General features: G+C 46.1%; 1 protein-coding gene across 1 annotated transcript in view; it reads right to left on the minus strand.

Annotated features, from left to right (window-relative positions):
* Positions 1-26,877, minus strand: part of SPINT2 (serine peptidase inhibitor, Kunitz type 2) — a 28,495-nt gene extending 1,618 nt beyond the window's left edge. Inside the window, exons 1-6 of the mRNA XM_043599036.1 lie at positions 26,376-26,877; positions 5,782-5,952; positions 2,848-2,907; positions 1,496-1,549; positions 791-952; positions 438-476 (exon numbers count right to left, since the gene is read on the minus strand). Coding sequence (XP_043454971.1) covers positions 438-476; positions 791-952; positions 1,496-1,549; positions 2,848-2,907; positions 5,782-5,952; positions 26,376-26,481 — 592 coding nt within the window. The 5' untranslated portion in view covers positions 26,482-26,877. The remainder of the gene's footprint in view (positions 1-437; positions 477-790; positions 953-1,495; positions 1,550-2,847; positions 2,908-5,781; positions 5,953-26,375) is intronic.
* Between the last annotated feature and the right edge of the window lie 840 nt (positions 26,878-27,717).

The following is a 27,717-nucleotide window of genomic DNA, read 5'->3' on the forward strand; positions in this document are numbered from 1 at the left end:
CAGACTGCTTGGGGACAATAGCATTGGCCTACCTCGCTCTGCCCACACACAGCAAGGGCTCTGCGGCTTCCTGTCACCAGGGACCAGCTCAGTACACCCCACAGCGGCAAAGTTCCCTCCAAACCTGGAGCCAGTCTCAGGCCCACGTGCGGCAGACCTCACAAGTCTTACAATAATAGTAGGACTTGTCCTCCAGTCACCCTGGGGCTGCTTGGGCGGAGACCGCCTCCCTTCAGCCCCCATTTATTACACTGCATAGTGGGACAAACATCCACCATATGTTCCAAGCTGCCTGACCATTCTCGTGCAGAAACATGACTCTCAACCAAAAAAGGTGTTTACAGTGAAGGATTACGTGTGAGGACAACAAGAGCCTGCAAAAATAAAGCTGAGCTTGGTCAGGGAAAGCAGGTGGAGGAGGGCCAGAGGCTTCTTACCTTTAGTGCCATGGGGTAGGACAGGATACAACTGCTTGCCTAGAAGAGAATACACAACCCTCAGGTCAGCTCACAGCCCTCCCCACCAGAGCTGCCAGCAACTAGGTGTGCCCAGGAGGCTCTTTCTGAGGGGTTTCTTCCAGCTCTTTTGAGGGCCTTGCCACCCTGGTGGGGGCTTAGGACATGTCTGTGCAACAGCCGGGCCCAAAGCCCACCTGTTCCCCACAAGTGCGCCAGAGAATGGCAGAGTCCAACGGACAGCATTTCCAAGGCCTTCCTTTTAGGGATGGGGAAATGGACCAGTGGCCTCATCCACCCACCGTTTCTTGGCTTTAGGAATCAGCAAGGCTCACCAAAGCAGTGGTGCATGCACTCCTCCTTGGAGAGATAGCTGTTTTTATTGCCCCGGCACCCTCCGTAGATGAAGTTGTCACAAGAGTTCTTCTCCACATCAAAGTACCAGCGTGGGAAGGACGCACGGCAAGGCCCAGTGACTGCTTTGGCAGTGCAGTATTCTGAGAGCGACACAACCCAAGGAGTACAGATTAGCAGGGCCCAGGCATGAAACAAAGCTGGAATGCTCCAGAGCAGTCACACTGCTGCCAACAGAGAAACAACTCTCTGCTAAAGGAACTTATAAATTACAGACGTGGCCAGTCTGGCCCAACTGACACTCCTCCATGTTTTCAGATATCTTTCTCTTTACAGCCGGACTCTGTTGCTATAGAGATCACTGTAAGTCGGGCACTGTTCTTGGTCTCAAAGAGATCTGTCGTAGGGGACTCAGAGGCAGAGCTACGGTGATCTTCCCACAGCCATGCGGGTGGTGAGAGGCAGAGCCTCATGCCATATCGCCTCTCTAAAGTCAAGCTCCCGCCTACATGCTGTGGCACATCCACTTCCTGCAGGCCTGGGGCATCCTTGTGGGTTCTACCACCTGGGAAAGGTCAGGAAGCTCTGCTCTACAACTTCTGTAGTGGAAATACTCAAGTGTGTCTCAATTCCCAATGAAGTAAGAAAACATGTTTTTTCCCATAAATGTTTTTTAAAAGTTATACCTTCGTAGTTGAAAATGTCACTGGCGAGGTCATCAGAATCCTGCCTTCTGGGAACTAAAACACAAACATCCAGATCAGGGAGGCTGGGCTGGACACAGGACACATAGCCTGGCTGGGACTGAGTCTACAGGGCCCACTGAGGGAGCACGACACGCTGGCACCCACCAGGAATGGAGCCCCCTCCACGGTCAGGTCTGTCACCTCCCACTCCTAACGGGCTCTACAACACACACCGGAATGAATGCTGGATGGAGAGGCCTGCCTTATGCCTCAGGGGTTACTATGCAAACTAATCCCAGCCACAATTTGTGGGGCGATGAGGAAGATGGTCTTGTTCATTCATTCTCTGACATAGGGAGGCCCCTCCTTCTCCTGGGATATTTTCTTCTGAAATAGGATGGAAACCAGAGTTATCAAGCCAGTGCCTGAGATTCTGGATGACCTTGGAGGCCTTCCTGTGAATAAACAGTGAACCCAGACAAAGCAATGGCTGGCACAGTCACAGGATTCCTGGCTTAGCAAAACTGGAGAGTGACTCTAACAAGCCAGCCAACCACTGAACTAAATAAATGCTCACTCACACGTGAGCACCGATGTCAGAACCAGAGGGCCAAAGCCAAGGCTGCAATCAGTGCATGGCTACTGGCCCCGGGAGCTGTTCTCAAATGGGGTGGGCGGGGGGGCGCAGATTTCCTCCCTCCACAGCAAGTCTTGCCCAGCGGAGCCCATTGCCTGGGAACTGGCCTTCAAGAAAGCTGGGTTGGACTTGCCAGTGCATCTGGACCACTCACCCCAGGCTCCCGATACATGCAGAGTCCTTTAAGCATAAAGGAGGAATGGGGCAGCTGCTGTCAGCGCTACAAAGCAAGCTAACACAAAGCCCAGGATCAAGGACTGCAGTGGGAATGGAGGCGGGGATGGCAGAAGACAGAGGACTCAGCACAGGAGGGAGACAGCAAGGAGGACAGAGAACAAAGGAGACAGATCAGGGAAGGAGAGGTGGGGTGGGGCAGTGAAGGCAGCACAGCAGGCAGAGGCCAGCTCAGAGAGAAGGAAGGGGCCTGAGCTGTAGGCAACAGCAACATCCACAGTCCCTTGTCCTGTAGGAAGAAGCAGAGGCCAACCCAGAAGCAATGTAGAACCCCGCGGCCCTTTTGCCCGTTGGACAATGTGAACTCCCAGCGTAAGGATGCCAGAAAGGAGCCAAAAGCTGGCAGCCCAGGCAGAAGCCCTGTTTGCCAATTCTGGATAAACAGACCAGGAGGCGGAAGCCCTTGTACTGCTCCCAAATTACAAATGTCCTCATGGTCCAGATAGCCCTCATCATAACCTCGGTCGTTTTAAGAACCTACCACTTGGGACAGAGGAATCTGCTCCATTCCTGCTGGTGGCCAGATCATCGATGGTGTTCTCTACAAGGGAACAAACAACACGGTGAGAAAGTGCACCTCAAGACTGCCTGGTGAAACAAAACAGAGTCCCTGAGCAGCCATGGTCCCATGCACCTCTCACAGTGACTCCCGTTTCTCCTTTATGTGGGCCCTTTGATGTACATGCTAGACCACAAGCCTGCTAGAACTTTGGAAATGAGGAACCAAGACTGCCCTTGTGGGTGAAACTTTAAGATCAACTCCCTGGGAATCAGAGCAAAGATGTATGAAGTGACTTCTAAAAAGACAGAATGGCCTCCGAGACCAAATAATCTGTTTAACTGCATTAACTCACCTAATGAATTAAAAAAGTGAGTGCATAGGGGCGCCACAGTGGCTCAGTTGGTTGGGTATCCGACTTCGGCTCAGGTCATGATCTCGCGGTCTGTGGGTTCGAGCCCCGTGTCAGGCTCTGTGCTAACAGCTCAGAGCCTACAGCCTGCTTTGATGTGTCTCCTGTTCTCTCTGCCCCCTCGCCCCCCCCACTTTCAAAAATGAATAAATATTAAAAAAAAAAAGTTAAAAAAAAGTGAGACAGTGTGAAATGTATTTAATGCCACTGTACACTTAAAAAATGGTTATAACAGGGGGTCCCTGGGTGGCTCAGTTGGTTAAGCATCCAACATCGGCTCAGGTCACGATCTCATGGTTTATGGATTTGATCCCACATCAGGCTGTGAGCTGTCAGCACAGAGCCTGGAGCCTGCTTCAGATTCTGTGTCTTCCTCTCTCTGTGCCCCTCCCCGCCTTGTATGCTCACTCTCTCTCTCCCTCTCTCTCAAAAATAAATAAACTTAAAAAATTTTTTTAAAAAATGGTTGTAACGGTAACTGTTATGGTACGTATGTTTTATCTCACACATACACACCAAGTTATGCGGGGAGGGGTGGAGAGGCTAGCCCGCTAAGGAAGTACAAGGAAGTGTGGGCAGGGTCCAGGAGGGACAGAACCTGGCTCTTCTGCCTCCCCGCTGGTCCCTGCAGACCTTGTGCGGAGGCGCGGGGCCGGCCTAACCTGATGCCATTGAACATTCATATCACAAACCAGCTCCCCTTGTTCTGCCTCTGTCCACATCAAGCAACCTCCTGGGAATCTGCCTGAGAGGCTCGCCTACGTGGACTACAGGTGCAGCAGGCACAGAGACCCAAGTGTCTGGTCCCCGGGGTAGTTCTGGTTCTCATTATAAATTAATAAACTGACATTCTCATTCGGCTTCCCATAGAGGTTACCCGCCTGGGAGAGAATATGCTGGCAAAAGACCCTGTGACTAGCTGCCCTGGCTGCTCCAGCTCTCCTCACGAGACTCACGAAAGACTCACGAGAGAGTGCTTCAACAACACATGCGGTGGAGCCACACTCAGGTGCCAACAAATGAGCTTTCTGGGCCCTCAGACTCCGGCCCGCCTCTAGGGAGACAGCTGTCTGCCTTCTCCAGCAAACACAACCACCTGTGACCCCTCATGGCAACATCCTGAGTGCCCACTGTTCACTGCCTGTGTTCTTAAAACTTCCAACTGTTTTCCTGAAAAAGGAAAGAGAGACTAGAACAGGCAGGTACATTTGCGACAGTCAACTCTTGACAGAAAAGGCAGCAAAAATATTTCCCTTTAATTCCTGCTCCCATACCGGTCACAGCTGACCACAAAAAAATATAATAAATGGTATTCTCCTCAGTCACCATCTGGTAAGGTTGCCAGTTGCTCCCAAAAGGTGAGGGACTAGCCTGTATGATCCAAAAGCAATACCCAGCCCTCAGCCATCCAAATACTTGTTGAGTGTCTGCTGGGCAGCGGCACACAAAGATCAGTAAACGGTTCCTGGAGGCACTCGGTCGCTGTGGACTTGTGTGCTCAAGCACGATGTTTTGAACCTCAGGCCACAGCCAAGGCCACTGTTGTTTCCCCCTCTTTATACACAACTTTAATAAGCGTATCTGACTTCTGAATGGCTCTCAAAGCCAAGAGAGATTATAGCCAGTGAGTGAGGAGACATGAAACCCAACAAGGATGCAGGACCTGCCTCTGGCCCAAGGCGCACAGGCTGGCGGCACGTGGGAGTACTGAGGGCACCGGTGCGTCCTCACAGAATCCTGATCCAGGGCCTGAGCAGTGATGCCGTGCCATCAAGAAAGGATGAGAAAAGTCACGTAACAACGTTAGGGAGATCGCCGATGACATTTTATCGGTCGCCAAATCCTCAGGTCTCTAGAGCACTTGGAAGGGATCAAACCCCAGAGGACCAATGTCTCACTGCCACAGCCCTCAAGGAGGCCCTCACGGCTCAGTTCGGAGCCAGTGCCCTCTGCTGTGGGGCTTTAGGTTCTTATTTAAACTATGAGGCTCTCAAAGTCAACATTCTCTAGACTCCACTGAGTCCCTCCCAGGTAAGGGCTGGGAGAAGGACAGATTCCAGAAAGTCTGTTCTGCTTTTAATCTGACTCACAACTTGGCTGGTTGGGTAAGCTCCTCAAGGCATTTGCCCCAGAGGTAAAAATAACCCAAATGCCCAGGGAGCAAGGAGGGCAACCTGTCTGAGTGGCCCTGGAGGACTCTCCTATGCCAGGCCTGGTGGGGGACTTACACTCAGCAGTGGGAGAAGGGAAGTCGGGGAGAAGAGGTGGTCATGTCCCCCTCCCCCAGCTCGAGCCTGTGGCCTACTCTCCTTCTGGGAAGAGGAGGGAGAGTACTGCTGTGAAACCACTATGTGGGCGACCTTCAAACTGGGCCTTTCTTCTGCTTTTTAAAAACATCCCCCAGGTTTAGCTGTGAAGAACTAGCAAAATGCAAAAGGCATCCACAACCCAAGTTAATAAATGGTCTCTAAGTTACGCCCTTTCCCCAAGGACCACTGTCTTACCTGTGACACCAGCACATTTCTTAAGACACTCCTCCTTGGTCAAGTAATTATTGTTATTCCCTTCACAGCCGCCATACACAAACTGCTGGCAGGATCCATCGGTGACATTGTACCACCACCTAGGGAAGGAGGCCCGGCATCTTCCCACTATCTTCGAAACTCGACAGAATTCTAAAACACAAAGCAGAGAGACCAGTCGGATTCACAGGGCAATCCTGCCAACGGAGAACATGCACAGACCTGTAAGAGGAGGCCCGCTGTTTCCCAGAGCCCAGGATCCAGCACAGATTCTCCGTGAGTCGTGAGTGGTTTCTAAAGTGTTGCCATTAGGCTTAGTGATTCCTTCCTTGCACAGGAAAGAAACACATCACCTAATAACAAAGACACCAACCCACCCAACTTAACTATACTTCAGTTGCACGTTGATTTTGTCCCTGCCTCAACTTATTAAAGACACACGAGGGGTGCCTGGGTGGCTCAATCGGTTGGGCGTCCGACCTCGGCTCAGGTCGTGATCTCACAGCTCTGTGAGTTCAAGCCCCGCATCGGGCTCTGTGCTGACAGCTCAGAGCCTGAAGCCTACTGCAGATTCTGTGTCTCCTTCTCTCTCTGCCCCTGCCCTGCTTGCTCTGTCTCAAAATAAACAAATGCTAAAAAAAAAAAAAAAAAAAATTAAAAAATAAATAAATAAAGACACATGACATCCAATGTAGAAATATGGCTTTCAGGGACACCTGGGTGGCTCAGTCGGTTGGGCGTCTGACTTTCACTCAGGTCATGATCTTGCGATTCGCGAGTTCAAGTCCCACATCAGGCTCTGTGCTAACAGCTCAGAGCCTGGAGCCTGCTAAGGATTCTGTGTCTCCCTCTCTCTCTGCCCCTCCCCTGCTTGCTCTCTTCATTCTCTCTCAAAAATAAACATTAAAAAAAGATTAAAAAAAAAAAAGAAATATAGCTTTCAAAGGCAAAAGAACATATCACACTTCAGGATCCTTCCGGGTATGTGCCCATCACACCAGGCATCAAGGGGGAACTTAGCACTGAAAGACCAGAGCCGGCAAGGTGAGGTCAGGAAGGACCTGGACCTGTCTTAACCTTCCTTATCCACTGTTTGCCCAAGTCAGCCACTTCACACTGAAATTTCCACACAAGCCTCAGAAGGAAGCTGCTAACCCTTGTCCCAACTCCAAAGGCAGCTGAGGGCACTCCTCCGTTCCAACACTTATAATGGCTCCCATCTGAGCATTCCAAGAGGGGCATGGGTTTCAAGGTGCCCCCAAATCTGACCCCACTCTAGTACAAAGGAAACAAACAAAAATGTCACAGAATTCCAGCCAGCTACATATACCTCCGAAAGACCTAGATATCTGCTTTCTCTTAAAAAGACAGAGGGGCGCCTGGGTGGCTCAGTCGGTTGAGCGTCCAACTTCGGCTCAGGTCATGATCTCACAGCTCATGAGTTCGAGCCCTGTGTCAGGCTCTGTGCTGACAGCTCAGAGCCTGCAGTCCACATCGGATTCTGTGTCTCCCTCTCTCTCTGCCCCTAACCCACTCGCATTCTGTCTCTGTCTCTCTCAAAAATAAAAACAAACATTAAAAAAAAAAAGAGAGAGAGAGAGATAAGCAAGTGCTGGAGGTATCTCCTGCACCAAAATGAGCCTTTCTCCTGGAGGAATCAGGAGGATGGAAAGCAAGTTGAAAAGGGAGTGAGCTGACAATGTGATCCAAAGTCTGACCAGTACCACCTATCATCTTTCTGGGATCATGAGTCCAAACCACCTCTCCTACTCCTTGGACTCCACCGTCTGTCTTCTGGCAGAAGGGCATTCCAATCTGCAGGGTGTTCAATTAACATCTCAAATAAGTTATAAGCTGTCATTTACTCTCCTCTAATTGTTTTCATGTTTGTTAGGTTTACTTCACTAACTAGGGGATAGCTTTCAAAAGCAGAGGGCAAGATCTTGTTTTTCCCCAAAATATGTCTTACGTCTAATGGGCATGAAACCAAATGTTCGACAAAACATCAATCTATGGATAAAAAAGGGTGTAGTACTGGGCAAAACAAACATCTCAAGGAACTCCCACACACACCAATAAATCACAGGTAACTAGTACAGCAGAAAAAGCATATTCTGAAGAAATTTTCTGTTAATTTGAAAGCAACCATCCATTAAAACACCAATTAAAAAGTACCTTATCTGGACACTTCATACGAGTAGAATCTTATAAATGTACAGAAAAGGCAAATCAAGAGAAACAGGAAGTAGATTAGTGTCTGCCTGGTGCTGGGAGATTGGGGGATGGTGATGACTGCAAATGGGCACAAGGATCTTTTGGGGATGATGGAAATATTCTAAAATTAATTTGTGGAGATGATTGTACACTCTGTAAATATACTAAAAATCACTGTATTGTATGCTTAAAATAACTGATTTTATGGCATGTAAATACTTTAATAAGGCAGTTAAAAAAACTAGGGGCACCTCCTGTCCATAACACATCAACCAGAATCAGCGGATTGTGCACCTGGAGTAGATACTTTTGATAACATGCCAAAGATCACAAAACATACACAATCAGGGCACCTGGGTGGCTCAGTTGGTTGAGCATCTGGCTCTTGATTTCAGCTCAGGTCATGATCTCACAGTTCATGAGTTTGAGCCCCGTGTCAGGGTCTGCACAGATGGCATGGAGCCTGCTTGGGATTCTCTCTCTCCCTCTCTCTCTCTGCCAGCTTGCTCTCTGTCTCTCAAAAACAAAACAAACAAAAAACCATACACAATCAACAAAGGCCCAAGGAAAATATGATAGGAAAAGGGTTCTCTGGTGTATGATCCACTCAACCCCCATAGCTGTCAAATGTCCGAGGCGGCACTGCTAGGAACAAGACAAGATGGACAAGAGTCACAGGATCCACTTATGAACCACAACTGAAAACAACATCAAGGCAGGGAGGACCCAACTGCTACAGAAGAAGCAACAGCCTATCCAGTACCCTGCCAAGCTGAGCACCCTGGAGATCACTGACTGCTTTGTGTCCTTGCTTCTTGAGCAGTTTCAGGGACAGTCTTTTTGACAAAAAACCCAAGGGAGGAATTGCACACTTTGTTTTTAATATTATTTATTTTTATTTTTGAGAGAAAGAGTGCAAGCCACAGTGAGGGGCAGAGGGAGAGGAAGGGAGGGTGGGGGGGAGACGGGGAGGGAGAGAGAGGGAGGGAGGGAGAGGGAGAGAGAGGGAGGGAGGGAGAGAGAGAGAGGGAGGGAGGGAGGGAGGGAGAGAGAGAGAGGGAGGGATGGAGGGAGAGAGAGAGAGGGAGGGAGGGAGGGAGAGAGAGAGAAGGAGGGAGGGAGGGAGAGAGAGAGAGGGAGGGAGGGAGGGAGAGACAGAGAGGGAGGGAGGGAGGGAGGGAGAGAGGGAGAGAGAGAGAGGGAGGGAGGGAGAGAGAGAGAATATCTCAAGCAGGCTCCACGCTCAGCAGAGAGCCCAACTCGGAGCTCAATCCCACAACCTTGGGATCATGCCCTGAGCTGAAATCAAGAGTCAGATGTTCAACTGAGCCACTCTGGTGCCCCAGGAACTGCATACTTCAAATGGGTGAACTGTATAGTAGGTAAATTACATCTCAGTTAAAACAAAAACATGACACAATGTCGAACAAAGCTCAAGGCAGCCAGGTGGGAACCACCACCAGACACCATAACAGAGAATGCAACGGGGAGACCACTGTATCAAGGGTGGGAATTCGGTAGCTTTTCCTAAGCAAGGGAGCCGGATACACACTCTGTGCAGGTAGAGAAGGCTGAATGTATAAAGAAGAAAGAAAAGCCTATCTAGGGATGGATAGTAGTTACCTTGGTGAAGTCCGCACTGTCCAGAACCTGGCCCTTATTTTTGTAAACTCACACACTTACTCTTAGTGCCCCAGCTGATGAGATGCAGGGACGGTGATCCTTGCTAGCAAAGCACACAAGAGGATGCTAACGAACTGTCAAGCAGGTTGGATGTATATATGAACCAGCATACCACCTCGGAAAGCAAGCTGAAATGGAGCAGGTCACTTGGAGTCAGAGTAAGGAAAAGTCTACAGCATAATTCCTATGAACATCCTTCTCCATCAGGATCTACCAGGCAGGCCAGAACCACACAGTAGACAACTCAGGACACACCTCGGTCAAGAAAACACAGTCAAGATGTGCCTCTGTGACACTTCCTTTCCTGACTGCTGCTACTGACTGCTGCTTCTTTCTGACTGGAACATTCTTTCTGTAGATGTGATGGTCCCTTCCTAACAAATCTTGCAAGGCTGAGAGACCATTATGTCCCAGACAGCTGCTCACATCTGCTCTCAATGACCACATATTGACTTCATAGTTTAAGTTTCAGAAAACAGCCTTATTTTTAGGTTCCCTGGGTGGGGTAAGAGGGGATTGGGGGAGGGGGAGACTTCACTTTTTCCTTTGCACAGGGGAATTCAGAAATGTATCTTTATTAAGAGAAAACTTGGGACTAAAAATACAGTAAGCCTGTAAAGACAGAGTGTGGACAATTACTGAAGCTGAACAATAGTCCACGTGGGCTCACAGAACTGCTTGCACCCAGGGGCGCCTGGGTGGCTCAGTCTGTTAAGCATCTGACTTCATCTCAGGTCATGATCTCTGGTTGGTGAGTTCAAGCCCCACGTTGGGCTCTGTGCTGACAGCTCAGAGCCTGGAGCCTGCTTCAGATTCTCCGTCTCCCTCTCTCTCTGCCCCTTCCCCACTCACACGCTGTTTCTCTCTCTCTCAAAAATAAACAGTAAAAAAACTATAAATAAATAAAAAGAACTGTTTTCACTATTGTTGTATACATTTGAAAATTTCTTAATAAAAACAGCTTCTCTTTTTTTACACAAATTTCATTAGAGTAGAAGAGCTCAAAGTAGCAGATTAGTTGGCTGAAGCTAGGTTCAATAAAGATGAAATTTAACCACACCCTACTGTGTCAAGACAGATCCTTTCTTTGAATATGGAAGTACCCTGTCAAATGGAGAAAATTCTCATTTTGTCACATGCTTCTACTAACTCATCTGCTTTTAAGCCTCTATGATATAAATTTTTATTCACTAGGTTTAAGAAGTGAACTCATGAAAAACAATTTTGGGGGGTACCTGGGTGGCTGTTGGTTAGGTGCCAACTCTTGATTTTGGCTCAGGTTTGTGGAATCGGGCCTGGGTCAGGCTCCACACTGACAGCATGGGGCCTGCTTGGGATTCTCTCTCTCCTCTCTCTATGCCTCTGCCCCCCACCTCCTGCTCATGTGCATGCTCTCTCTCAAAATAAATAAATAAATGAATGAATGAATAAATAAATAAATAAATAATTTTGTTTTTGTTTGCTTGTTTTAAAGGAGGCAATATTCTTTTAGGAAGCACAGGTCATACATTCTCCACTCCCTTTCATTGTTCTCCAAAAGGCTTGTACAAAAACCCAGAAATACTTTAGTATGTAACATGGCTTCCATGACTTATCATCTTCCTTAAAAAAAAAAAAAAAAAAAAAAAAAATTACTTTTAATTAAAGTACTGTACCTTGGTAGATCCAGGTAAAAATCAAAATGAACCAAAATGGGGGTGCCTGGCTGGCTAAGTTGATGGAACATGCAATTCTTGGGGTTATGATTTCAAGCCCCAAGTTTGTTGTAGAGATTACTTAACAGCTCAAGTCATGATCTCGTGGTTCATGGGATAGAGCCCCACATCAGGTTGTGCTGCCAGCACAGAGCCTGCTTGGGACTCTCTCTCCCCTTCTCTCTGCCCCTCCCCAGCTCGCACTATCAAAAAGTAACAAACAAGTCTTAAAAAAAAAAAAAAAAAAAAAGGAAAAAAGAATGTAGAGCTTTACTTATTTTTTGAAACCCCACCTATTGCCTTCACTAAGCATTATGCCAGGCACATTATGTACACTATTTTTAATAGTGGTCCAATCAGAGCCTGAGTATTAACATAACCACCCCTCAGATGGACAGAAAGAAAAAGCCACTATAGTAACAGGCAGTGGGGAAAACATGAAACTGAAGTTGCCTAAAAGCCAAAACATTCCTCAGGGCCTTCATCACAATCTGAGGGCTCAAAAGGCCAGGCCCTTTGCTGGGCCTGTTTACAGTCACACTTAATGACAAGGTCACAGACAGCACCACTGGTCAAGGCTGAGGGGCACCTGGTAGGACAAACTTTCAGGAAGTTATTCCCTAATAAGTATTACTATTTAATAAAAATTAGTAATAAATATTAGAAATAAAAATTACTATTAAGAGATGACAAAACAATATATTGGTCTTAGAATAGCACTGGAAAACAATCATGAAAAATGCCTCAGGTCCTATTTGTACGCTCACAAATTCTAGTGCAAAATGAAATACATCCTGTGAGTTTTCAAAATGCAGAGTAAGAAAAATGGAAAAAAGCTGCAGAGCACCAAATCTGTATCTACTCGCTTCAGAATATGTAAAAATGGAATTCCTGTCTTTAGGAACTAGTTAACATTCTCTTGGAAAAGCATCAGAAATGGTTAAAAGTCACATATTATCTGAAATATGAACCTAAATTACCAAACCCTGACAGGCATTTCGAACATTGCCTATTATAAAATTGCCAAACAGCCTGGTCTTTGCCATGGAAAACAGGTTCCTCTGGTTCTAAAGTCACTAGAGCTTTAACCAAGACAACAAGCCAAAGGCTCAGACACCTTCACTCCATGTGCAATGGGCTGGAATAACCTGCTGTCACCTGCTAACAAGGACATCATAGGAATTTTAGGCTCCCAGGCACTACCAATTTCATTTAACTCTACAGGCTTAAGATAGTATCTAATTCTCCAAAAATGTATAGTTGTAGCTGTGCCTACTCTAAAAAAACTAATAAACCATTTCAAATATTCTGAAAAATGGAGAACATACCATAACACAAGTGTATCTACTTCTCAGCATTAACAAATTCTAACCTTTGTATACCCCTTACTTCAATCCCACCTTCTCTCTCTCCCCTGAATAAACAACTGCCTTGAACTTGGTGTTTTCTTTTATTCATGTGTTTATACACAGATTAAGTTTACTTCTAAAACAAGCAAAAGAACTTTCCTAGGAGTCTAGCCTTTGACACGCTTTTTACTCCCATGGGTGCTACAGACTAAAGAACCCTGACTTCTTTATTTTTTTTAATTTATTTTTTAAGTCTACATCCAAGTTAGTTAGCATATAGTGCAATAATGATTTCGGGAGTAGATTCCAGTGATTCATCCCCTATGTATGACACCCAGTGCTCATCCCAACAAGTGTCCTCCCTAATGCCCCTTGCCCATTTAGCCCATCCCTCCACCCACAACCCCTCCAGCAACCATCAGTTTGTTCTCTATATTTAAGAGTCTCTTATGTTTTGTCCCCCTCCCTGTTTTTATATTATTTTTGGTTCCGTTCCCTTATGTCCATCTGTTGTTTATATTATTTTTTTTAATTTTTAAGAGAGAGAGACAGAGTGCTACCAGGGGAGGGGCAGAGAGAGAGAGAGAGAAGGAGAGAGAGTCACAGAGTCTGAAGCAAACTCCAGGTTCTGAGCTGTCAGCACAGAGCCCAATGTGGGGCTTAAACTCACAAGCCATGAGATCATGACCTTAGCTGAAGTCAGACACTTAACCGACTGAGCCACCCAAGTGCCCATTTTGCTGATAGCGCTGCTATAAACATTAGAGTGCACGCGTCCCTTCGAAACAGCACACATGTATCCTTTGGAAAAATACCTAGTAGTGCAATTGCTGGGTCGTAGGGTAGTTCTATTTTTTAATTTTTCGAAGAACCTCCACACTCTTTTCTAGAGTGGCTGCACCAGTTTGCATACCCACCAGCAGTGCAAAAGGGTTCCTCTTTCTCCACGAACTCACCAACATCTGTCATTGCCTGAGTTAATTTTAGCCAATCTGACTGGTGTGAGGTGGTATCTCATTGTGGTTTTGATTTGTATTTCCCTGATGATGAGTGATGTTGAGCATCTTTTCATGTGTCTGTTAGCTATCTGGATGCCTTCTTTGGAAAAGTGTCTACTCATGTCTTTTGCCCATTTCTTCAATGGATTATTTGTTTTTTGGGTGTTGAGTTTGAAAGTTCTTTATAGATTTTAGATACTAACCCTTTATCTGATATTTCATTTGCAAAAACCTTCTCCCATTCCATCAGTTGCCTTTTAGTTTTGCTGACTGTTTCCTTTGCTGTGCAGGTTTTTACATTGATGAGATCACAATAGTTCACTTTTGCTTTTGTTTCCCTTGCCTCCGGAAACATGTTAAGTAAGAAGTTGCTGCGGCTGAGAACAAAGAAGTTTTTGCCTGCTTTTTCCTCTAGGATTTTGATGGTTTTCTGTCTTATGTTTAGGTCTTTCATTCATTTTGAGTTTATTTTTGTGTATGGTGTAAGAAAGTGGTCCAGGTTCATTCTTCTGTATGTTGCTGTCCAGTTTTCCCAACATTTGCTGAACAGACTGTCTTTATTCCATTGGATATTCTTTCCTGCTTTGTCAAAGATTAGTTGGCCATACATTTGTGGGTCCATTTCTGGGTTCTCTATTCTGTTCCACTGATCGAAGTGTCTGTTTTTGTGCCAGTACCATACTGTCTTGATAATTACAGCTTTGTATTACATCTTGAAGTTGGGAATTGGGATGCCTCCAGCTTTGTGAACAACCCTGACTTCTTGCTTCACTGTATGCCTGAGATCAGGCCAAAAAGCCTGGGATCATCTCACAAGCCTGAAGTCACTCATAAAATGGTCCTTTTCCTCCCACCCATCTGTTTATCTAGAGCAAAGCTCAGAAAACATTTTTTATACCTGGCCAAATAGTGAACACAGCCAGTATTTGCTTTGCATGAAAGTATGGAAACCAACTTCTATGACCTTTAAACTTGTTTGTCAAAACATTAAAAACTGTGGGTTAAAAATGTATAGAATGAACAGTAAAATTAATATTTACTTAGTACAATGTGGCTAAAACATTAGAAACTTGAGAATTAAAGTGTTTAAATTTCTTTGCAAAAAAAAAAAAAAAATTACCAAGAGTAGCTTGAACAGTGCTTGTGATGGTCTTTAGTCATATAACTTCTGATAATGGAGCAAGCATCGTTTCAATTAGTCTTAGTGAACTGTCACTTTCTAGGTTTGGATCAGCTCCCAACATTTTATCCTTTCTCTTTCAATATCACAACTGCTCTGAGAGTTGCTTTACTTTTTGTGGGTTTTTTTTTTTTTTTTTGCCAGTGGTACTTCCACTGGAACATCATTGTTTTTGTCACCACTTTCCTTGTTTCTGTTGATAAGTGGACCCTCACTAGGCTTCTCTGGCTGCACATCCAGTCTTCCAAATCAAGGCAGTTTCAACATTCCCAAAGTAAGCGAGTTCTTCTATCACTCCACTTACACTCCATTGGAATTTTTTGTTTTTCATTTTTTCAATGTTTATTTATTTTTGAGAGAGAGAGACCAAGTGTGAGCCAGGGAGGAGCAGAGAGAGAGGCAGACACAGAATCCAAAGCAGGCTCCAGACTCCAGGCTCCAAGCTGTCCGCACAAGCCCGATGCGGGGCTCGAACTCATGAACTCGTGAACGGCAAGATCATGACCTCAGCTGAAGTCGGACGCTCAACTGACTGAGTCACCCAGGTGCCCCTGTTCCACTGGAATTTTGCTTCCAGCATTACCACTTTTTCTCTTTGCTGCACTTTTCATCTTTTTTGGTCAATTCCCTCTATTGATTAACCACAGGTTAATCAACTGTAACATGGGTTTATTACTGGGAAACAAGGAGGCAAGAAAACCACATGATTTGCTGTGTGTGTAAACTGAGTAACAGATATACAGCGATCAATCACCATGCATATATGTCATTTACATAGTGATCTGTGACCGAAGAGCTGAAACTTGTACTTTATCCAAGTACCCAGGGTTAATATACTGTGGTAACTAAAATCCGTGCATGTCAAAAACCATGCAAAGCAGGGATTGCCTTTATTTCAGACTTTGTGGGTCACAATCTGTTCTAACTACTCAACTGCAGCATTGTAGCATGAAGGCAGCCTTCGACAAACATGTAAATGAATGACCATGGCTGTCATTTCAGTAAAACCTTATTTATGGGCACTAAAATTTTATTTCATGTAACTTTTACTGATTCTTGATTTTTTCAAACATTAAAAAATGTAAATAGCTCTTAGGCCATACGCAGGCAGCAACCATGATACAGTTTAATCTCTTCTTTAGAGAGTGTTTATAAAAACACCCAGTTCAGATTTTCCACCCTGTCATTATAGAACTCAGCAAGCCTTATACGTGCAGTCAGAAGCTATCAAATAGACTCCTAGGGTTCACATTTCTTATAACAACACTGACCATGCATTCCTCAGGTTTTTCCTTTGCCAAGAACACTGTAGCATACCCTCCCATTGCTAAAAACAGCACTACTCTTTCCATTAAAGCAACTTAAAATTCTAAAGACAATGATGAAAGAGAAATTACCTGCTATAATAATTCTCAGACATTTGAAAATCTTATTTTACACACAAAAAATAAGAGCACGGTTCACTCCTCAGTATCAAAAAGCAAAGAAAGCAATCAAGAGTCATTTAATCCAAGTGTTTCAAACAACAGGGGCAACGGTTACCACATTCCCAGAGGGCTTGGTGTTCACAGACCTACAACAGCTGAAAATTCACCATCAAGACATCTTATTTGTGCTGGTTAAGTAACTTGTAAGACATGCACATAACAGCGCTGTTAAAGACAGGCAAATGTGTGTGTGCTGGTATAGAAAAACGTCTAAGACTGAGAAGGAGAAAAACAGGAGAATGGTTTATGTATTGTAATTGCTTTCTAAACTTTTAATTTAGACACGTGTATGAGTTTACCTTTAAGGAAAGGAACTGAAGGAGGGAGAGAGGCTTTTCCAGTTTTTTTCCATCCAGAACACACAGTGTGAGTATTCTAATCTTGTGAATACGTTACTTTTTGCTGTTGTTGTTAAGGGTCAGCAGTGGTTTTTTCAGGATAGTGGAATATGGTCCCTGCTGTGTAAAATTTTCAGTTAAAGGGGCACCTGGGTGGCTCAGTCTGTAAAGCGTCTGACTTCGGCTCAGGTCATGATCTCACGGCTTGTGAGTTTGAGCCCCACGTTGGGCTCTGTGCTGACAGCTCAGAGCCTGGAGCCTGCTTCCGATTCTGTGTTCCTCTCTAGTTCTGCCCCTCCCCTGCTCGTGTGTGCGCGGGCGCTCTCTCTCTCTCTCTCAAGAATAAATAAAACATTTTTAAAAGTTAAAACAAATAAAACAAATAAAAATTTTGGTTAAAAAATTTTAAACTACATGAGAAATAAAATTGAATGTGCTAAATTCCTTAGGATCTTGAGCAGTATGAAGCAACAAGTGTTTGGTGAATAGCTATTGTATGTAAACAGGGTCACCATACAATGTACCCTCCAGATGAGGACATTTTTCAGAATGAAAGGGGGCATTCTTAATAGTCACTCTGTGACATAAAGTGGCATAAATTGGAACCCTCCAAGGTAAACTGGGCTGAGTAGTCATCCCTAGAAACCATTGACTGAGGATGCGGTCTTTTGCCCTTCAGGGGTTTATAATTAGAACAAGGCTCGCTTGGGCAGAAAAACAAAAGTCAAAAAATCACATAACATAAAATATTTCAATCACATTACAAGCACTGAAATTCAAAGGGCTTGTAAGCCAACACAAGGTACAAAGGAAATGACCAAAGGTTCTGGTATGGGGAGTGACACATATGAAAGTCATTTGGAAAAAGTGTGTAGGACAGATCCTCATTCTGGTAAAGGATCTACGTGTGGAGGGATCCCTGGCTGCCATTATTATCCACTGTCTTACCTAATGCAGTCTTCCTAACCTCCCTGTTTTTTTCTCATTCATAACATGGGAACAACAGTACATTCAATAAACACATACTAACCTAACAATAAAGCTGGAAAATGTATAAACCCCATATTCTTTTTTTTTTTTTTTTTTTGAGAGAGAGCCTGTGTGTAAGCAGGAGAGAGGGACAGAGGTGGGGAGGGGAGAAGGGGAGGGAGAGGGAGAGAGAGGAAGAGAATCCCAAGCAGACTACACACTCAGCGAGGAGCCCAACCCCACAACCCTGGGATTATGACCTGAGATGAAATCATGAGTTGGATGCTCAACCAACTAAGCCACCCAGGCGCCCCTAAACCCGTATTCTTTAATTCGGCAAGCCACATGTTCACTGATTTAGGCCTGGCTGGTTTAAAAAAAAAAAATCCTGCAGATTTTAGAAGCTTGGAATATATAAATGGAAGAATCTTGGGGGGCTCAGGAAGATAAAGCAAAGCTCTGATTGTGAATCCAGTGTATCTGTGACATAGTAAGAGATAGATTTAGTCACTGCCCCCCGCCCCCCCCAACTGCACCTTCAGACACAGAGGTTTCTAAAATCCTTGTGGTTTCTTGAGTGCTAGGAGCACCTTTGTTCTAGTAATTGGTCTTTGGCCTGGGTTCCTGACACATGAGTTAAGAGCCTGGTAATCTCTGGAGTGATAATGAGATGACTGGTGGCTGGGGGGCCCCTATATAGCTTCTGGATGGGGGCTGGTTTTCGGAAAGACAAAGGCAAGATTGAAGGGTTGGAACTTTCAGCCCCACCCTCATCCTCTAGGAAGAGGAGGTGAAAGGGAGTTTGAGTTAATCAATCATGCCCACAGGATGAAGCTTCAGTAAAAAAACCCTAACTGAAGGGGTTAGGAGAGATGGGTTGGTGAACACATCATGTACCAGGAGGGTGGCTCACCCTAAACTCCATGAGGACAGAAGCTTCTGTGCTGGGGACCCTCCCAGACTTTACTCCAGATCTTCATCTGGCCATTCATCTGTATGTAAATATATCTCCTGGAGTTCTGTGACCCATTGTAGCAAATTACTGAACCCAAAGGGGTTGTGGGAACCCTTGATTTATAGCAAGTAGGTCGGAAGTACAGGTGACAACTTAGGACTTTCAATTGAAGATGGGGGGAGGCAGTCTTGTGGGACTGAGCTGGTAATCTTCGGGGTCTGTGCTAACTCCAGGGAGTTGGTGTCAGAAGTGAGTTAAATAGGTGTTCACTTAGAACTGGAAAACTGCTTGATGTGGAAAAGCCCATTCATCTGGTGTCAGCAATACTCTGCAGAAAACAGGAGAGTTTTCTCTTTAAAATCCATTTCGTTTAGGGTAAAACTAAGAATGTGAGCAAGAGAACTATCTTGAGGACATTATAAATATAACTCAGCCCAAGATGAAGTGAGGGTCTCTCTGTGTGATTTACACATGTTCTGGATATAGTTAGTATAAAAGTGTTTTTCGGCAAATTTGTTAGCAAAAAGTCCCCTTTTGTGACATCTAGACTTGTATCGCCTGGTCTGGAATGCACTATTAATCTTGAGGCTGCTTTGACAGCAACTTGTCTGGGAAAGGGCATTCACTCACTGAAACTTGAATTCACTGGTTAGCAGTAAAGTAAGGAGGCTCAGTCAGTTTCTCCTCCATAGGCTCCACTGAGATACATTCTGCGGGTGCGGACGGATGCAGTTCTTAACAACTCAAATGGGAGGAATATCTTTGACACACGGACCAAAAACATAAACAGTGTTAAAGATTAAAGGAGTTTTGTATTCCATTATAAGCACAAAGCTTTGAATAAGTAGTAGATATTATATTTTTATGAAGGCCAGACCAATAAAGGGACAGTGGGAATGAAGATAAAAAAGAATGACACAGTTCACTAGAAAGTCCAACCGATGCGACCCAGGGATAAGGAAGACCAGAAGTACAACCTCAAGCTGGAGTTGATCAAACCAACTCAACCACCATCACTCCTCCCTTTGTTTCTCTGCTGTGTGACCATTTCCATGCTTAAAGCGACACCATCCCTTATCTGCACCCATAGTAAGACAATGGCAAACTATCACATGGATCAAAGTCCTGCAACTCCACATTACTGGAGATTAAGAGTTCAGAGCCTGGGGAAAATAAAAAAACAAATGCCCTGGTTACCCATTTGGACCTTCAAGTATCTTTTCACCAAGGAACGAGAGAATTTTAAAAGTTCTGTGTAAGTGGAGAAGTACTGAATATCAGAGATGAACTCTTGGCTGTTTTAATTCTACCATGCCAAATTCCAAAGTTGACATTTATTCTGTGACCAGCCTTATTTGAAAGTGATCTATAAATCCACGTATTTTGGTTAGCTGGGCAGGTTCTACATACTTAAGTGCTTCTGTTTTCAGTACAGAAAACTACCCATCTCCTCTAGGTTTGGGTGCCTGGAAGTTGTCATTATTAGGATAAGTAATTCAGAAACTTCAAAATAACTGCTAGGTGTTTATAAGGAAAGAACATTTACAATGACAAACCCAACTTAAATTATAAGACTCATAAAATCTTGTTTTAGATATAAAATCTTGGTATTTTAGATATAACATTTTGATACATAAGTTTACATTTTATAAACACCAACACCATGCAAACCACCATTCCTACCCACTGTCACCTCATATTCATCACTCAAACAAGACTATAAATTCTACCCTTACCTAAATCTATAACTAGAATCACAGTAGCCCATCTGAATAACTTGGAAGGAAAGTTTCAATGTCTTTAATGGGTGGGACTCCCTGTTAATTCACATTCAGGGAGGGGCACCTGGGTGGTTCAGTCGGTTAAGCATCCAACTTCAGCTCAGGTCAGGATCTCACGGTTTGTGAGTTTGAGCCCCTCATCGGGCTCTGTGCTGAGAGCTCAGAGCCTGGAGCCTGCTTTGCATTCTGTGTCTCCCTCTCTCTCTGCTCGTCCCCTGCTCATGCTCTCTGTCTGTCTCTCTCTCAAAAATAAATAAACATTAAAAAACAATTTTTTCTAATTCACATTCAAGGATTCTTAACATTTTCTGAATAGTGGTCCATTTTCACATATTGATCAAAACTAATAAATCCTCTCCTTAGAACGGTTTCTCAATTTTTTTCCATTATCACCCCCTAAAGACCTTTTTAGAAATGTTTCCCTAATCACCCCATTAAATTTCAATACCATGGACATACCGTATATTTATTTATGTGCAGTGGCCATTTGAAAGGTCACTATTGATAAAATCTAGTATTTTTTCACCTGCTTAAGGGCATGCTCTAGACTCTAAATGACAGACGTAAAGACACACACAAAATATGACCTATGAACTCAAGGACTTCAGAAGCCATGGACCCAGGACCCTTTTGGTGAGATCCATCTCAAATACTAGTGTGTAAAACAGCTTAAATTCTTGCCCTCATCTCAAAAATGGATTTCTAATAATGGAAAATGTACTTCAAATAATTTCAAAGTTACCAGGACTCAGCATCCATGTTCCAGCGTTCCTTTTCAGTTTTCAAAAGATCTTGTCAGAAACAACACGTGAAAGGACATTGTGACCAGGACTGCACAAAGACACCCATAATCCTCATGCTAATACTTCTGGGGTCATCTGTGAAATCTGCCTTAGTCATGTCACCAGTAGGCCACCGGGCTTCCTGGGGTTGATGAAGTCACTTCAGTGTGACCCCTCCAGGCTTCTCTCCCCTCTCACATGAATCACGGGCTACCTCACCACTCAGCTAGCCTCGGTCTAGCCTCAGCACGTAGCAGAGGCTCGGCTGCCAGGCCAACTACCTCAAGACAAGCCTGAGAGTTGCAATGACTTTGGGGATAGGTGAGATGAGGAGTGCTCCAGGAGCCAGGTGAAAGAGAAGTTTGCTTTCTCTATCACAGGCCAAGCTCTCAAATGCTGACCAGAGCAAAGGAATGTTTCTGGTGGAAAGGGGCTGCATTGCCCTCAGTGGACCTGAAAGTAAGGCCCTCATTGTCTTTAGAGACTGTTATCATTTGTATCTCAAAGGCCATGTTTTCAATACTAAGACACACCAAACCACATCTTACTGTTCTTATAGTACTTGTCACCACATATATATTCACTGTTTATTTACTGTATTGTCCTCCTCGCCGAGGTAGGTGCCATGGATCAGGAGGTCATTTGTTTTGTTCAGTGCTATTTCCAGCGCCTGAAATTACTGTACCTGGCACTTGGTAGGTGTTCAATAAATACGTCTTGAATAAATCAATGAATAAATATTTCAGACTGTCCTAGAACCAAACTGTCTTGACAGCAAGCAAAACAAGTGCTTCTTCTGTGAAGGGCAAAAATACAAGACGCTACCCTGGAGAACCCTCAGCTGATCACCAACACCAACTGCACGTTAGCTCCCATCTGTCAGATCTCCAACCACTCAGTTTACAACTATCCATGGGGGTGAAGAGAAGAGAAAGGAGTGGTGACTAATAACATGCTTACTGGAGAAGTGCTGGAAAGTTTGTCCATTCAGTCAAAGTTCTGGGGGAACTGTAATTAACCCAAGAGGTTGATGGAAACTGAAGATCACTTGAAAGTGCAGTGGAGGCTCTCAAATGAAGGCTGCTGTACTTTTCTCTAGTGGAAATTCCCAAGAACAATCAACAAAGGACTATGAGCCCAGTGACCATTAATGTGAGTTCTGATGCCCACGTTCAGGCATAAAGTTACTGGCAGCAGGAACTACATTTAAACTTCCCAAAGGAATTGCTGAGGTTCTATTCTGAAAAGGAATACACAGTTGACTTTCCTCTTTATGATTTTCTTAATAACATTTTCTTTTCTCTCGATTACTTTATTCTAAGAATACGGTATTTAATACATATACAAAATATGTGTTAATTAACTGCTTATATTATTGATAAGTCAACAGCAGGCTATTAGTAGGTTAAGTTTTGGGGGAACTAATCAAAAGTTCCATGTGGATTTTCAACTGTACCCTGTGCTGGTCAAGGGCCAAATGTATTATCTGCCCTTGTACTGATCAAAATTAAAATTACGTATTTTGGGGCACTCCAAGTAACAGGATTTATCACCTAGGACGATATTTAAAAAATCACACACATATGTGCCCACCTGATAAGGGCTTTTCCCTTGCTAACAGCGATGATACACACACACACACCACACTGTACAATTTATAAGGAGCTGTTATTTTCTTTGATCTCCATTTACTAAGTGTGGCACATATTTTCTTTAATATTTTTATGTATTTTTGAGAGAGAGAGAGAAACAGTGAGTGAGAGAGGGAGAATCCCAAGCAGGCTCTGCACTGTCAGCCTGATGCAGGGTTCAAACCGTGAGATCATGAGCAAAAACCAAGAGCCAAAATCAAGAGTCAAACACTTAACCAACTGAGCCACCCAGGGGCCCCTAAATTGGGCATATTCTTAAGATGGGGGGCGTGGTGTCACAACTCAAATGCTTAGAGATACAGTGGGCAGGCCAAGTGCATAAAGACTGAGGGAGACTAGTCTATGTCCTTTCCAAAGGAGCACTATAGGTGCTATGTGGGAACACTGACCTGGTGCTGCTCATCTTCACATTTTTCAGGCAGAGCCCCAAGACAAATTTTTCCATAAAAAAATTCCCCAATTCTAGAAACTATACAAGTCACATAAAGCCTGTTTGAGGCCTCTTGGGAATGAACAGTTTATAATCTGTGTGTTTTCCACGGCAGACTGGCACTCTCCCTGACTGCTAGAAATACCCAGAGCAGCACCAGCTCTTCCCCACCTCCATCGGCAGAGGTCTGGAGCCAGGACACTCTCTGTCTAGCCTCCAAGTGTCACTACATCCCATGCCCCTTCCTATCCGCCCTCCAACACCCAGCACCTGCTCAACATTGTCAGTCTTGAAACCACATGACACTCCTATCACCTGCTTATCACATCAGCCACAGACTCCTGAATTACCCCCCTTGTCCCCATACATCCTGTTTTGTTCCCATCTCTCTTCTCCCTAACTCCCGGGGTTTCCAGAACTTAGCAACTACTGTAAGCAAAAATCTTTCTTTTCCTCAATCTTCTTTCTCAACATTCTCGTCACTTTCTTACTCTAACCAAACTCCGCTCTACCCTGAGGACATGCCTTCTCTTGTGCCCTTCCAAGAGTAGGGCTCCTTGCTCCTGGAACTGCTTCTACACCATTCTCCTCCTGCCCTCTCAAACCCTAGCTATTTTAATCTCATCATTAAAGGAGATTATACCCCACCCTGTGTGTCACCTGCTAACTGAGATCACTACTCCCCACTTCATGACTTCAGCTCTCAGTTCACTGTCTTCCATGCTGCCTCTCATTCTCAGTGATTTCCCTACCCAGGTAGGTGACCCTCGAACCATCCTGGCCTCATACTCATCTAGTGGCACCTATGCAGTTGCAAGTGGCTGCAGAAACACCTCGCTCTTAGTGGAAGACCTTGCTGCCTGAGAAAAATCAAAGCAATCAGAAGAAAGCAGGGTGGGGAATCAAAACTACCTCCTGCCTCAAATTAAACTATCTGAAAGCTTTCAAACAAACAGAACTTCAGATAAGCAAGGTCGTTAGTTCACACAGCCAGACAGCAGTACTTGTGAAAGGTCAGGAGGTCCAGCCATCTACAGCAACCAGAAAGGCCACTGGGAAAAGAGCAGGCGTGACTCTGTCAATGACTATTGTGTGACCTGAGGCAAGACCTGTAACTTCACCACCAAACCAGGTTGTTTCAAGGATTAAACAACACACGGGAGCTCAGAGTAAGCAAGAAGTTAACCATAAACTCAGTTTTGAGAAAATCCAGGCCAGGTAACTGGAAGGCACATCCTAACATAATCACATCACTGAAAAAAGTCCAGAAGTACTGTCAAATTCTAGCTCAGATTGCAAGAATGATCAACGCTTGTATTCTTGATTCCTTAACCTACAGAGTTAATCCTCTCCCACCAACCCTTGATATCCCCGTTAGCTCATTTTTCCTGCCTCCAGTGTAGGGACATTAACAGTCTTCTGAAGTCACCACAGGTGGTGACTTGGTGTGCACACATCCTTTCTCTCCTTCCCACCCAAAATGCTGGCCTATAAAGCCACCTGGCTCCTCCCGACTTCTCCCACCTCATATCCTCCTCCAATTATCTCCCCACCCCACCCCCTCCTGCTCCAGCTATGATGGTTCTCGGTCTTTTCCTTGAATACCCCCAGGCTTGCCCCCCACCTCAAAGCCTTTGTACTCCATCACCTCCAACTGGACTCTCGTCCACAAGGTTCTTGTGTGGCTGCTGCCTCCTCATTCTTGTTAGGGCTCAAGATGTCACCCTCCTCAGTGAGACGTCCCCCGAACACCTGAGCTAAGCAGCCCCCATCATCTTACATCATCCTGTTGTGTACTTCACCTTGTTCATTTACTTCTTAGTAACTTAATACTGTGGTGGCTGCTCTTTATCTATTTTTAATTTTTTTTAACGTTTTTATTTATTTTGAGACAGAGACAGAGCATGAACGGGGGAGGGGCAGAGAGAGAGGGAGACACAGAATCGGAGGCAGGCTCCAGGCTCTGAGCCATCAGCCCAGAGCCCGACGCGGGGCTCGAACTCACGGACCGTGAGATCGTGACCTGAGCCGAAGTCGGACGCTTAACCGACTGAGCCACCCAGGCGCCCCGGTCTTTATCTAAATGTTTACCTACTCACTGTCTCGGTTTCCCCCCCCCCCCCCCAACTAAAATATAAGCTCTCCAAGTGCAGGGACCTGGCTTGTTGGAAGTTACAAATGTGCCACTGGTGCCAGCACCATCCCTGACATATAGCAGGGGCTCAATAAGTTTTGCTGAATCAATGAATTCTTCTTTCAAAAGTGTTCCCCCCCCCTCCCCCCCAAAGCCTGGCTGTCCTGGTCTGAAGCAGTTGAGATTATAACACTTGTTCAAAAAGACGTTTCAGGCCAAACTTCCGTAAAATGTAGAGGTTTAACACTGGGCCTTGTTCTCCGCCAGCTTCTAAGGACCAGTTTCACAAACCCAACCCCAGCTTCTCAATGCCAATACTCTTCTTATACCAAAGGGCCCAGTCTTGCACCCTGGTAACGTTTCTCCCCTCCAACATGTTTGCTTTGCTTCTCCTTCCTTTCTTTTCGGAGGCGCTCTACTGCAAATTTCTCGGGAGGCTGTCGTCCGATATCCAAAGAGGTGGGCGAGGGGGCTTTTTCCCAGAGGCTAAAACTGCGTCACCTAATCCAACCCCCACCCTCTCAGGCCTGGCCTCCCTGGGCTTTTCTGGGCCATGGAACTTTCCTCTGACAGGAAGTGGCTGGTCTTCTGTTGAGCCTCTCACCCTTTTCCTGTTGGCCAGTGCCACTCCTTCTTGGTCAATAGCCCTAGTCTCCTCCCTCACCCGCAGGAAACTTTACCAACCCCGGCTCCGCCGCCCGTCCTCACTCCCAAAGGCTCCCAAACCTCTTCCCCAGACTCAATCTCCCACAGCCGGCTCCACCACGCCCCCGCTTCACCAGGTCGCCCCCAATTTCCTCTCCCAGCAATTCGCCCTGATCATACCTTACCCAAGGCCCTTCGCACCCCAACGCAGCCGCCAGACCCTAATGTCCCGCCCTCGGCCTCTCTGCCTCCCGCTCCTCCCAGGAGACCCTCCCGGGCCCTCACCGTGCACGCTACGTTCTCCGTCGGCCGCCTCAGCCCCGAAAAGGAGCAGCGAGGCCAGCAGGGCGAGGAGCACCCCGCACCGCCTTGGCCCACACAGCTGCGCCATGACGGGCTCCACCCGGCAGCGCAGGCGAAGCCTCAAGCGGCTGGCCGTTAGGGTCTCGCGATCAGGTGCGGGAAGACCCTTGCCGCGCACGCGCACTGGGGAGCCTCGTGTTCAGGTGCTGGCGCTCCCAGAGGGTCTGCGAGGTGCCGCCCTGGCGCTCCCGCCGGCGTCTCCGGGACTGCTCCTTGTCGGACCTTCGGTGCGCGGACGGTCCGTCCGCTACGCCCACGACGCTTCAGTCCGCCTCTCTCTCGTCCCTTGCCTCCGGCGACACTTCGCCGACTCTCCCACCGTTCAGACCCCCACCACACCCACAACCGCTGGTGGGCGGTAGAGCCAATGGCGGGCGCCTCGAAGCAGCTCCCGAAGGTGGCCGGCCGGGGAGGGGGCGGGGCGCACCTGGCGAGGCGGAGCACGCAGAGCGCAGGCGCAGGGAGCAGGCACCTGGGCGGCAGTCCTCCTCCCCCGGAGCACCTGCGCTGGCCCCAGGATTGGGGGAAAGGGGCAGGGCTTGCGTCGGCTCCGCCGGGGGTAGGACCTAGCAGGTGAGGAAACGCAAGCCTGCTGAGCCCCGAGGCTCCTGTTACCTGCTCCGAGGTTTGGTGACGTCCGAGTACCCTCGCTCCTGGGCTGGGCCTCGGGGTGGGAGGAGAGGGTGCAGAACCTGTGGTTCCAGGCTTGGAAGCCCGCCTCGTTTCAGCCCCCCTCTGAGGGCGAGGGATTTACTCCTGTCTAAATGCCAGCGGTCACTGAGCGCCTTCTTGGCGCGTTACTGGAAATACGACAGTGACCACGTCAGACTGGCCCCTTCCTCACCAGACTGGAACAGCCGAGAGTAGCGATGGCAGAAGTATAGGGTGGGGGAGCGATTAGAGTGGGGGAGTGACGGGGAAGCGCAGACTGAATGATCAGGGACTGGGGCGGTGGAAGTGAAAAGGCAGCTTTGATAATGAACCCTTGAAGGATAAGAAGGGCTGACGGACGCACATTCCACATTGCAAGCAACAGGAACAGCGAACGCAAAAGTCCTGAGGCAAGAAAGACAACAGTGCCTTAAGGGATACAGGGCTACTCCCACTACTCAGCCTCCCTCCTGTCATAATAATATGTGGAGAGCCTTCATTAGGTTATCAAAATGGTGTTTACCTTAAGCAGTTTTGTGCATTTTTTTTCTAAAGATTTTAAGTAATTTTACCCAACCTGGGGCTCGAACTCACAACCCCAAGATCAAGAGTT

Source organism: Prionailurus bengalensis, chromosome E2 (assembly GCF_016509475.1).
Source record: "Prionailurus bengalensis isolate Pbe53 chromosome E2, Fcat_Pben_1.1_paternal_pri, whole genome shotgun sequence".
NCBI lineage: Eukaryota > Metazoa > Chordata > Mammalia > Carnivora > Felidae > Prionailurus > Prionailurus bengalensis.